This window comes from Rhopilema esculentum, chromosome 19 (genome assembly GCF_057945365.1).
Source record: "Rhopilema esculentum isolate cy_ngs chromosome 19, ASM5794536v1, whole genome shotgun sequence".
Lineage (NCBI taxonomy): Eukaryota > Metazoa > Cnidaria > Scyphozoa > Rhizostomeae > Rhizostomatidae > Rhopilema > Rhopilema esculentum.
Window position 1 is genome coordinate 5046665 of NC_142833.1, and position 12952 is coordinate 5059616.

General features: G+C 34.5%; 1 protein-coding gene across 1 annotated transcript; it reads right to left on the reverse strand.

Annotated features, from left to right (window-relative positions):
- Positions 1-884: 884 nt before the first annotated feature.
- LOC135688013 (uncharacterized) lies at positions 885-12509 on the reverse strand. Its single transcript, XM_065204687.2, has 11 exons — positions 12152-12509; positions 10976-11038; positions 9996-10125; positions 8608-8662; positions 7617-7664; positions 7177-7336; positions 5013-5191; positions 4109-4147; positions 3103-3132; positions 2378-2482; positions 885-1746 (listed from the first exon to the last, which is right to left on the reverse strand). Exons 1-11 carry the CDS (start codon positions 12198-12200, stop codon positions 1042-1044), a joined length of 1563 nt encoding a protein of 520 aa, XP_065060759.2. The 5' UTR covers positions 12201-12509; the 3' UTR covers positions 885-1041.
- Between the last annotated feature and the right edge of the window lie 443 nt (positions 12510-12952).

Below are 12952 nucleotides of genomic sequence, written 5' to 3' on the forward strand. Positions count from 1 at the left end.
GCAAAGAAAGATTTATAAAATTTGCATTCAAGCCATTTTAGTTTTTTATACCATACACATTCACTTTCAGGTACAAAGCAAAACAAACACTTATACCTAATTTTTCAATGTTTTTACAGCAATAGCTTGGTTCTTTGCTATCTTTAAAAGTGAAGGTTTAACAATGTTTTAAATATGAGCTACACGATTAGTTTTGTTTTAACGCAGTGCAATAACGGATTGATCAAATAGTGTAAAAGGTTACCTATCTGGTTGAGATAACGTGCAAAAACTATAGAGGGCGAAAAATACACACATATCTACAATACCTCCATTGACTTGCATCCAAACCGAACATAAAGTGCGCTAAAATAAGTTGCAATTGGAACTTTGTGGACTGACGAGGGACAAATTACACAAACTCCTATAAGTTTGAAGAAAATACATTTGTGGGCAATATTGTGTTGAAACTTTCTCACATGTGATTTTGTGAAACAGTATGGTAAATATGACGTCAGCCAATAGGTGCAGGATTCAGCATAATAGCAACGTAATTGTATGGGACAAATTTACACTTGTCCATTCAAAGGATTCAATTTGCGTTGAAACAATTATGGTTTCTAATAAACCCTTTAAATGTACCATTGTTTTTCAGTTTTCCATAACAGCAAAGTCACAGATTACTATTCCCTAAAGCAGTTATTAAATGCTACTAATTCTTGAACTATCAACCTTACCAACAGGAAGCTAAAAACTCTACTTATCTAAGTTATACGTGATAACTGAAACATCCTTATAAGAAAAATATACACAAACTCGATTAAATGCTAATATATCTAAAAGCTAATAGGAGAATCTATAACATGCAATGAAATAAGAAAAGAGCATCGCGGCCTTTTTGAGAAGAGTAGCCTCGATAAAACGCTAAGAGGTCGTTGCTTATGTCACCTGTAGTAGGAATATAAAGTTATTGACCTGTGGATTTGGTTTTTCTGAGTTTTTGTTCGACTACTAGAAAACTATAATTGAAATTTTCTTCAACATTAAACATCTAATTATAAATCATTGCTGTTTACATTTCTCTTTGTCTTTGGCTGACTTATCTTTCGACTGTTTTCTTCTCGTATTCTGAATGAGTGGTTCTGGCTTCGAATTAGAAGACACCCGAATTCCGCTATCCCCTATGACCCATATCCGGTCATCTGCTCCGGGTGCTTCTTCTTTTACGTCACCCCGGAAAGTCGGGTCAATACTAGCAGCAACATTAGAGAAACGTTGGTTACCAATTTCTTCGCCTGGCCCTTCATCTCGAACGCGAGACGCTACTTGTGATGTACGATCCTTCGACTTAAACGAATTCCTCTGTGAAGGAGTGCCATGTCCTTGTATTCTTTCATCTTCTAACTTATCTGGAAGTCTCCTATTCTCATTACAGTCTCGCTGAGTTATCTTGTTCGGTTCCGCTCCACTCTCTGCCAAGATAATCTCTGGGTCGATGACTTCATAAACCGGTTCGTGTTTTGTTTTAGATGCTCCCAAATTAACTTTTTGCCTACTTTCCAAATTGCTATCCTTTTGAGACGCTGATCCGTTTTTAGAGTTTTTGGTGCTGGCAACTTCAACATTGTAAACAGGCCTTTCATAATAATGGAGAGATGGATCACACTTGTCATTTTTCTGAATGTGATGATCATGATGATCACTGTTTTCTCTTCGTTTCTCCCTTTGCGTTTCACTTCTCGATTCTTGATCTTCTGCCGAAGTGGCCTAAATTATCAAAGCAATCATAAAGTAAACAATACTTTGAATTTTGAAACAGCAGCTTTACAAACAACGCTTGACAAGGAAAAATGCGACTGTGATACTAGTTCCAGTTGATATTCACTATCAACCAATTTCAAGTAGAGAACATTAACATCATCATAAACATTCATAAAAAGATGAACTTGAAGGTAATTACAACGACGTTTAGAATTAGATTGAAACTTTAAGTCTTAACTGATGCTACAAACTGATTGGGTTTGTCTTAGTTGCACTCAATAATTTTCTTCAAATAATAAGAACTGATTGTAATTGAAAATAAATTTTCTTAGCGCAATGAGCAACATGTAAAACAAAATGTGGCTGAAAACCCTGAAATCCCACCCCTCTACTACTAACTCCATTCTCCGGTTCCCTGTATACTCTAAATCACAAAACATAATGATTACTCCTTAAAGCTTCTTAACACTAACTGAGCACTCCTTAACCGGCCTGTGGAGGAGTGTCCAATGACGCGTCAGCTTTTCACGCTTTGGTGTATAGACCAGGACCGCTATAAATCATGCCTTGTGTTTAAGGTTTGATGTTAACAAAATCAGGCAACTAGCAATCAAACTTAAATGAATCAGATACGTACATCCGCTGATTGCTCTCGGATAGACGATGCCTTCCTCGCTTGCCTTTCGGCGCGCTCTCGTCGATATTCTTCAGTTTCTTGCTTCTGCATCTTCAGTGCAAGTCGCTAAAAACGGAAGACAGTGCATAAAAAGATCTTCAAAGTAATTGGAAGGCACATCTGGGCAATGAAAGGCTTTTGTTACGTATAACAGGATAAGGAATCAAAACAACATTAAATATTAAAAGAAGATTACGATTTCGTTCTCTCGTACTAAATATGGTCTATTGTTTAAAATAAATTTCCTGCTGCAAACGATATGAACTTAACTGATTGATATGAAATTGTAAGATTGCAGGTTGAAATGGGCCGGTGACAGCGAGAAAATCTAATAGATCGACAAGAAAGACATTTAACAAAATTTCTAAACAGTCTGATTAATCAACAATCGGGTTACGTTGTAAATAAAAACTACCTTGTAAAAGTTTACTGAAAGGATAAAAAACAGTCTTATCATCTGCATGCCAACAAAACATAAAAAGAGATAGAAACAAAAGAACGTATTTTCGTTGAAAGATATTTTTGAATTGGGGAGGAGGCAAAAAATGTCAAAAAGTGACTATTATACAATGTGGAAATGAAAAAGGAGCAAAACTGACACAAGAAAATTATTGGGTAAAAGCCCGAGTCTCTCTTGTCTATTGCCCTCATTTATACAGGTTTTCTATGTAACAAATAATAGTTACCCGATCACGTTCCTCCATTAACTTTCGCAACTGAAATTGATAAGGACAATGTTTGGTCAAACTATTCAACGTGACAAGAACTCATTCAGACAATTTTTTACGGCACAAGATTCAGTTATATCTTTCTTTTCTCTATAAAGATTGTCAATTCGAGCATAAATTTTGACGAAAAGAAATTTGTAACACAATTGTTATGTCTATAAATATTTTTGCTAGTTTTTCAAAGCCATGGCAATGTCGTGTTTTCAAAGATATACTTTCTGATTACCGCGGGACACCGCAGAAGGCCGCAGGAGTGAAAGATGCTAGTCAACTCTGGAAATCAAACTTAAACAAAAATCTCAACCTGATACAGGTTCTGACGTCATGTCGAACGACTTTGACCAAGAGGGTAAAGATTGAAAAAGATTTCAGAGATATGAAAAGATTTCAATGGCATGTGGAAAGGTTGTAGTCAGCCATCTAACACATGATTCTTAGAGAACATGGATAAATGACGTCATTCACATAAAGTTTTCGTTCAAAGATGAATATTCAAAAAACAGCATTCAAAAAATAGTATGGAAATGAATTGATCATCAAATCTAAGATATTTCTTGAATTATAAATATAAGTCCAAACAACCAAAAACATGACTGTGAGGTGGCACTTGTCTATCTTTTGTGGGCAAGCCTTAAAATTGTTCAGCCAAATGGCATAATTTAAAGACTTAGCCATGTAAAATAACTTGATTTCAAGATTAACAACTTATTGCTTAATTCAAACTATGGATATACAGCAAAAAATAATGAATTGATAGCTATACCAGGGCTTCAAGGAAAATCTCAAGCAGAAGCTATCAATCAAGTTCTGTTTTCACTGCAAATTTCATCTAGATTTATTCGTCTCTTTCAGACGCCGAAGTAGGGTCTAAAGCGATTTCTTGCGTTTACTTCTGTATGCGAACGATGATTCTGATAGAAACAAAAACAATATCATGAAAACGTGTTGAGTTGATTTGACAAACCTTTTCTTGCTCTCGTTGTTGAAGCCGCCTTGCGAGTTCCTGAGAAAAGATATCGAGCACTTTAAATTCAAAATCTTCCCATGATCTCATCACAAATGATGGTTTTAGTTAACTGATCTTGAAAAGATTGGCTTCAAGACTCCAGACATTGTAATCTAACCATCTGACAATATAGAGATAATTCAATTGAAACAGTTCAACCCGATTGTCTTTTGCCAGAATAGAATAGCATTAATAATCCAAGATCGAGAATCAATTATGGTTTTCCTGTGATGGTCCTTGAATGCATACGGACCAAATGACGACATTTCCAGAGTTTTGAATTGTTTTCCATAGAAATTTTTTATCAAGAATGCGTAGATCACACGCTTGAATCCCGGATTCGATGATAACGATCATCGAATTCTTGGAGCTTCTTTATGTCATCAAGCCCAGCCATAGGTTGGAAGAGCCAATGCACTGGAACCTAGCCAGTTGACGGCTCTCTCAAAAAACAAATCTAGCTAAAAATAAGGAGTTATAAAACTTACATTGCTGATGAAACGTAACTTTAAGCTACTTAGATTTGCTTAAAATATGTTTCGAAAGATTCATTACAGTACATGTTCGATGAAGTCATTTTCTTAGTAAACGGGAAATTGGGTCTAACGGGAATGGCTGCTTTAAAATAGGCCACTGATGGATAACCTTGCTAGGAACGACATAGATCTGCAGATTGGTTGGAAAAATGTTAACCCTCACTTGGAGAAATCGAATTGATACATATTTCAATAAAAACCCAGAGACTTTGGAAATGTTCTATTGCATTATTATTATAAGCGCAATATATGCTTCCCTCCTCTAGCCTTACCAAGGTGCAGTGACATTCGCTCGCGTAAGTAGCAAGACATAAACACAACGATACCTCATCTTCCAGCTCTTGCTGTCTGTTTTTTTCCCCTGCTGCGTGTTCATCCTCAACTTCGTAACTGCGAAGGTCACTCCATGTTTCATCATCCTTTTTTATCGAGACACGCTGAACAGGCGCATCTCCCTCAGCAGACGCTGTTGAATGTGTTTTTCGCGAGCCGGAATGCGGGAAGCCTAAATTCAAAAAGTTTCATCAATTTATTTAGTAGTTTTTTAAGAGAGTGAACAGGCACTACACAAGAAAAGCAGTTAGAACAGACAAATGAATAGATACAAATGACATCATGTCATTCAATAAAAAGTATAATGCCTCTATCTGAAGCATTTTTAGAATTTATATAAACATCAATTTGTATCCTTTACTTCGATGAGGACAACAGAAAAAACGTATTTTCTGTTATAGTAATTGAAATTGGACTAAAAAGAGGCAAGAGGAAGATCGATCAAGATAGAGAAACTGCAATATATTACAATGTATTATAGTCCAAAGGCTCTGGAAATAATTATTATACTGGATTGCTTCATATTGAAAGCAATAGAAGAAAAACTATCCGCAGCTATTGATGATTTTAGTTCTTTTGCCAACTTACTTAAACAAGATATTATTATCTCTAAATGATGTGGTTTTTCGTTAACAGATAGTGTGCCGTTTCTGTAGACTTGGTTAGTTAATGCCCATTGTCGAAAATATCCCATTGTGCAAATGACGTAGACATGTTTTGAAAATTGAGACCATTCCTAAGAATATCGTCATTTTGGTTGTCATGTAACCAATATAATTTTCCAGATATCGGCGAGTATAATAAATCTCATATTTGAGGGCTGGAAACTAGCAATGGTTGCTCTCTTGAGCTTCAGTGACCAGGTCAGTAGCAAAACTATTCATCTCAAATGCTTTAGCGAAACAAAGCAAATGATTAAACCGAATAAACTTTGGGGTGATTAAATGCTACAAATTGAAGGAGCACAACTATGGAATAATCTCCCAAAGCCCAAAGAAAAGAAAATTCACCTTACCACTGAGAAAACAAACACTGTCAAAATATTGGAATTATGAAATGAAAGAAAAATGACACGTAATCCACATGCAATAATATCTTGTTCCAGATAAAAAAGTATTTAACCAAACTTGTTTCTGTCATTGTATATTACTGTTATGTTTTTAAGTATATCTTCTGTTAACGGCCCAAGTTAGATAAGTAAATACTTTTTCTTGGGTCATGTATATTACAGTATTAATAGTCTTCTGTAGCATACGAACAAAATTGAATTGAATTGAATTGAATTGAATTAAGTATCCACCAACTGAAGACTAGGAAAGTGTGTGACTTAACCAACTTTTATAAAAATGTCCACGATTGATGTATGAGAGACATCATCCCAGTAGCGTCATAACGTACCATTAAACAATCGATAAATTTCTATCTCCATGATAAGGAAAGAATATTCATTCTTCTAAACACATTGAGCGTGTTTCCAGACCCAGGTAAATCAGATATAAAAGCAGATCTGCTTATAAAATCACAACAATAGTACAAGTTTAAAGACTTGCAAATGATATTGAAAAACTCTAAGCTTTGTATAAACAATGCTATCCAGCTGAAGAATATTATGCCTTTGAACAGAAAGCTGAAATAGATATATTTTTCACTTGGACACTTGATAAGTTTAAGTTTGACTTGTTTAAACACCTTATTAAAGAGCATTATGCCATAGTTTGAGTTCTCTGCAGCGATACTGAAAAGACTTTGAAGGCTCTTTCGTTAATACTTCATTTATCCAATAACGTATCCATTCATAATGTCATAAATGGTTTTACTTAGTATTTGCATATCAAAAATAATCCATAGTAAAACCAAATTTTAAAGCTTATAAGCTTGAGAGCACACGCAGCTGTTAACAGTTTGGGGGTTTTCAACTGAGTTCCTTCAAGGCCTATTGTTATAAGCATCATATTTTTAACTTGCAATAACACAAGGAAGAAGCAGGCTCACAAATTGTTAAGGAAAGATCGTTTCCTTCTCGTTTCCTTTGATGCTCGGATCCAAAAAACAATTGATCTTAACAAATAGAAGGGGATATTACATTTCCGTTTCCTTCATATATTCATAACTAGCTACAAATCAAAGGTATACAAGTACAAGCAATAAAAAACCCACCGTATTCTTTGGTGCTTGGACCTTCCTCTGCTTCTCCTCCCCGTTCTCTTTCGATTCGCGATAGCTCCTTCCTCTCGCGTTCAATTCTATTTCTAAGTCTTCTCGCCCGTTCACGCTTCACTTTCTCCTTTTCTCTTTCTTGTAGAAACATTGCATATTCCTGACGATCAAATTGGCAAAATTCAGCCTAAAGTTACTGCATAAATAGTCATCATAACATCATATAAATGTTCCTTGACTCATTCGCTAATAAATTGCTGATTTTCTCTACCAATAGACTTTTTCATCAAGCTAGTAAACAAAGACTAGATGAAGACAAAAAAGCAAATAGCATTACAGATTTGATATCTTTGCACCTTAATAGTAACAATGATTAGTCTTTCAATCTTTAACCATTTCGAAGCAACAACAATTAGCAATACAATGTGTCAATTTTGTACCTCATCTTGCATTTCATTGACGCTTCTCTGCTGTGATTCCAGGTTTTCCTACAACAAATAAGCAATTCATTACAATATTTCCCACAACATGCCAACACAACTTTTTCCATATCCAAAAAATGTCGTGACTTTCTGTCGATTCGTTGAGATATTGCCAGATTTCCTGCTTTTTTCCATTTTTCACATCGAGTATCTCAAACTCGAATATCGTAACCAGCACAAACTCTCTTTAAAAGTAAAAAGATGTGAAATCTTTTAAGCTACCAGAAATTGCTTTGGTTTAACCAGACATTGCATTGAGAAAAGGTAATGCACAGATTTCTTGGCTGAGCCACGAAAAATTAGCGTTGATTTAAATTTCAGAAAATATTGTCATTATTTAGTTATTTTACAGAGCATTTTAATTTGAGGCTTCCTTTTTGGGGTTAAAATGCATAATTAGATTGTTGGGACAATTTTTAGGGATAAAATAAGGAACACTGTAAAACGCCACTTTGAATAAAAATTTCTGAAGTAATGAAAATATTTCAGTACAATTTGTGGAGAATTTAGGGGGAAATTATGGACAAAAAACCGGTTTATGGATAAATAAAAAATGTTTAAGAGGACAAATTATGGACAACAATTCTTACTGTGTAGCTTCCAAAGAAGCAACGTCTTTGCAAATATTGCATAACAATATACTGAAACTCAAATAATTGGACAGGTGGGTGGGTAATTGTAGAACAACAGGTTACTGCTTTTCAACAGCAGTACCAAAGATAGGACCTCTTCTCAAAAGTTGATTCTTTCAATTTGTCCAAATTTGAGAACCAACATATACACATATTTTACTATCTATTTTAAAGTGGTGTTGTATCATATGTTCAGCCTCTGCACAGCTGGAACATCTATTTCCTTCATGGGAAATGCAAATTAGTAGAAAACTTTGATACAAGTACAAGGCCACAAATATAAAGTAAATAGCAACAAAGATAAAAAAGTAACAAGCCTCTTCATCTAGCCTCTGTTGGAGTTCACTAGCTAGCCAAGCATCATCAGCAGCACTTGAGTAAGAAAACAATTTCATTATAGTTCAATGCAATGGATGAATAAAGAGGTTAAAAAGAAAATGTTAGATAAATACAAAGCCTTTAAAAAGATATTGGGAAACTTCTGGCCTTCATTGAAAACAAATAAATCCATTAAGCAGCAAGTAGCAATAGATAATTTATGGGAAGTAACTTTTGCAGAATGAAACTTCTGCATTTCTTGAGTTTTTGCCTAAAATTGCAAAAGTTTGATCCTTAAAACTTCCTGAAATACGAAATTTGTGTAAGTTCATTCTCATTAAATATTTAGAAAATTTTGTTATTGACCCAACTGGAAAATTTAATGACGAATGATTGTTTCTATAAATCTGAATACTGTTTTTGTTGTTTGTTTGGATGAAGTGGAAAGAAAGTAGGGAAACCTTCATATACCAGAATGTTTTTCATGTGCCAAAGTTTATTCTCAGGAAGGATCATATTTCACTACTTTTGTGATAGTTAATTCCAAAAATCTTGAACCTTTTCAAAATTCGCAAGACTTTCTTCCTGTTAAACTTTTTTCTCTTTAAGTTCATTTTTCATCCTGCTAAATGAGTAGCACAAACTAATTAAATTGCAAATGAACCCAATAAAGTTTTGAATAGTAAGGCTGCTTGATATTTTTACACCACTCACAGGCTAAACAGCTTGATTCTTCTGTTCGATTTCTAAATTTTTAGATCTTTTATATTTTGGCTCTAAATGATCTTTTTTCAAAATGGTGTCTTGAACATGAAAAGACATCAAGAACAATTCAGATGGCAGTCTTGCCTAGGATTCATACAATGGTTACCAACAAGATAATGAAATTTCAAAAATTGACTTTAATTTTTTTTCTAATTTGCTTTCAGATTGAAATTTTAATGAGAAACAACAATCATTTGAGCATAAATTATTTAACCCAAGCTCTTTATAACTGGTGGATTAAACTTGCAAACTGCCAGGTAGTCTGATTAAGGCTTATCTTTCTCTTCAAAGAGTCTAGGCTTATGAACTTTATTGACATTACCATTTGATTTTAATCAATCATCTTATGTCAGAGCTTCATCTTTTGCATAGTGCTCTATTCTCATCTATTTGAGATGAGTGGCAAATGTCTTTTTGGCAAATTGGATTTTGCATTTCAATCACTTATAAGCGCCATGATACTTGCGATGTTTTTGGGGCATTTATTATTTTCATGATGCAAATGTCACCCAGGAAAAATCAACAATGATCTCTCCATTTCACATGACACTTTGAACAATGCCTGCAAATTCCTAAGGTGCCCTTATAATACTTTCAATATAATATGGTTGTTAAGACTTACAGCCTTTGATACTCATATTCTCTAAGAAGGCCTGCTTGTTTCACTTCCTCCAGGTATGCATTTTTTGCAGCCTTCACATCAACTCTTGCAGTCCCACGCTCTTCTCTGTTTTTAAGGTAATGAGTCTGAACTAAAATTCCAGATTAAAAAATTTAAAAAAAATAATTAATATTTTAAACAGGTATAATGAAGTGAGGTCAAAGTAACTAAATTTGATGCAACAGAAATTAATTTCTTGATTTGAGCTATCACTTAAGGAATGCCTTCTCAAAACAAAACATGAACCAAAAAAGGAGGACTAGAATTTGAAAAACTACAAGACCACTTCTGACTGAATGGGCACTTGAGGAGAGAAGAGAACCTCCTTGTTATTCCAACAACATGGATCAGAAAGTTAGGTGTTTGTTACACTCTTTGTGTCTCAAACATTTCTCTAAACTTGCCCTAGCAAGGAAGTTGTTTTCATAATAAAATTATAATTTGAATTCTTGCTTTACATTTTAGAACATGGTAAATTTGGAACACACTCTTGATTGAGCCATAAAAACCTCTAATCTAATTGCTGGCATCTTCAAGAAATAACTCAAAGGCCAAATTGTAGCTTTTTGGAGTGATAGCAGTCAATGAGTAGTCAGCATTGGAGCACAGCCAAGCAGACTCATGTATAGGATGTGAAAGCACTGATCAACATGTGAAACAATAAGCTTAACCTACCATCCAGTTTTACATGTGTCTATTTTTAATATTGCATTTACAGGTATTGTCTTCCACAACAAAAATTGATGGTGCATCACTAACAAAACACCAGGACCTATGTCCCTCTGAATTTTACATCATAATTAATTGAAATTAATAGCGTAATTATCATAAAATTAAAGCATGGTCTTTTATTCCTGGTGATTCTTTTAATATTGATGCATTATAAAGGAACAAATTTTATCACTTTGTTAACTAGTTGCAGTTACAGCAAAAAAACATACATTCTTCATCCTGTAACCTTTGTGCTAAGGCCTCATCCTCTCTTGTCATAAAATCTTGACAAACTGAAAATGGAAAAGAAAAAAATTATTAACATATCACAAGAAAAGATACAAATGGATGAATGTAATGGCATTTGCTTGACCTTCCAGCCTAGGGGGTGGAGGGTCAGTAATAGAAAAATTTACCAACGAAGACAAAGATTGAAAAAACATTTAGCTACTATTTCACCTACTGATAAATGATTTTGCCAACAAACTAAGGGTTTTGTAGATAAACTGAAAATATACTGACAAATTCATGAAGTGTTGGCGGATGTTACACCCCCTACACCCCCTGTTAGATACGCCACTGGATGAATGCAATTTCAAATTTGACATTTGATAAGACATTTGTGTTCTTGTTTACACATTCCAATGAGTTTGGATTCAAGGATTGCCAGAGGCTCGCCAGTAGATAAGATGTCAGAGATCTCTGGCATAAAATAGGCAGTTTCCACACTAGGGTATGGCACTTTAGTATCATGGTTTGTAACTAGTTGGCTATTTCTTCTATTTTTTGATGATTTATTTTAACACCCTGCAATGGAAAATACATAAAAACTGGCTAAGAAGGCACATAAGAAAATATTGTGCAGTTGTTCATGGTTTCATTTATGAATGTTTTGAACTTTTTCTTCATTCAAGTGGCAGCTTCAATTTGGTTATTTAACGGGGAGGGAAAAGGCCAAGGAAATCTAAGAAAATGCATCTTTGTAGGAATCTTTGTAATACATTTTTATGATGAGAAAGATGTAAGAAAATAACTCTAAAGAGTATATATCATATCTTCTTAACTGACTGAACTCTAAACGGGTTTATTTTGCGAATTTCATACACCAAACATTGCAGGTTTTTAAATTCAAGAGACTTGTTTAAGTTAATATTCCAAAACAATGGAAATGATGTCAAACAGAAATGTGGCTTTAGCAAGAAACGATGGCATGATTTGAGCTTAGCGAGAACTTTTTATCATGAACTATGAATTGTTTTAATTTGTAGATAGCCTATTATGACATGCAGCCTACATTTGAACCGGTAGACGCAAAGCATACAAAACAATAAAAGAGTACATAGGTAGTTAGGCCTATTTCGCAGTGTATAGAATTTGAGTGTCGACAAATTGTACACCAATCTTACCGTCTTTAACTTTCTTGCTTCCTTCTCTTGAGATCTCAGTAGTCGCCATTATATTTAATGTCTAATTTTCTATCAACACTTTCAATTTTAACCGATGTGTTGTTAAGTTTTGTTTACGAAAATGCATCCAAATGCTTGCCAGTTTAACAGTACAGGCAGGCTCTCAACTACACATCTGTGTTAAGTACGTTGTTGTCTAATCCGACATTAACAAAGTAGTGTTAAAATTTGCCGCTGATTGAAATAATTTGATATTTCCGCTTAATCCTCAATTCAAGGAATTCCAACATCGGCCACATCCCGACAATTTCCATACATATGCAAACATGATTCAAAATTAATGACCAATGGAAACATACGGAAGTACTTCACGTAATGTACATGAACATAACAATAGCATGTAATGTGCAACTTGTCAACTGTGTTACACCCATACTTGATTTGGAATGACACGACTAAAAATCACAACTGACAACTGAAAATGTTTATTAGTGGGTAGAGGATTGGGGGGTTTGAAAGCTGGACATGATAGATCAATACACAGTACACTCATTTTTTTTATAAGAAACAAAGGTCGATGTTGAGTACTCCAGTTTCCTAATGTTCTGGAAATTTCAATACCCATTGTTTCTTAAGAGTTTCTTAATTATGATGTCATGAATGATGTTATGAAATGTTCATGTCCTTTTCTTATCACGTCAAGAGATTCGCTTCCGTTCTGACGCTGTATTTAGACGTGGGAAGTATATTACTACCCCTTGTGTTTTAATTTCTAGGCCATCAGGGCAATCATGTTTTTAG

What these genes read in the sequence shown, in the direction of transcription:
- LOC135688013 (XM_065204687.2), bottom strand. Translation starts at nt 12,200, where the DNA reads ATGGCGACTACTGAGATCTCAAGAGAAGGAAGCAAGAAAGTTAAAGAC. An exon ending in AAGCAAGAAAGTTAAAGACG is followed by an intron (nt 11,039 to 12,151) that starts GTAAGATTGGTG and finishes TTCCATTTTCAG; the next exon opens with TTTGTCAAGATTTTATGACA. An exon ending in AAGGTTACAGGATGAAGAAT is followed by an intron (nt 10,126 to 10,975) that starts GTATGTTTTTTT and finishes CTGGAATTTTAG; the next exon opens with TTCAGACTCATTACCTTAAA.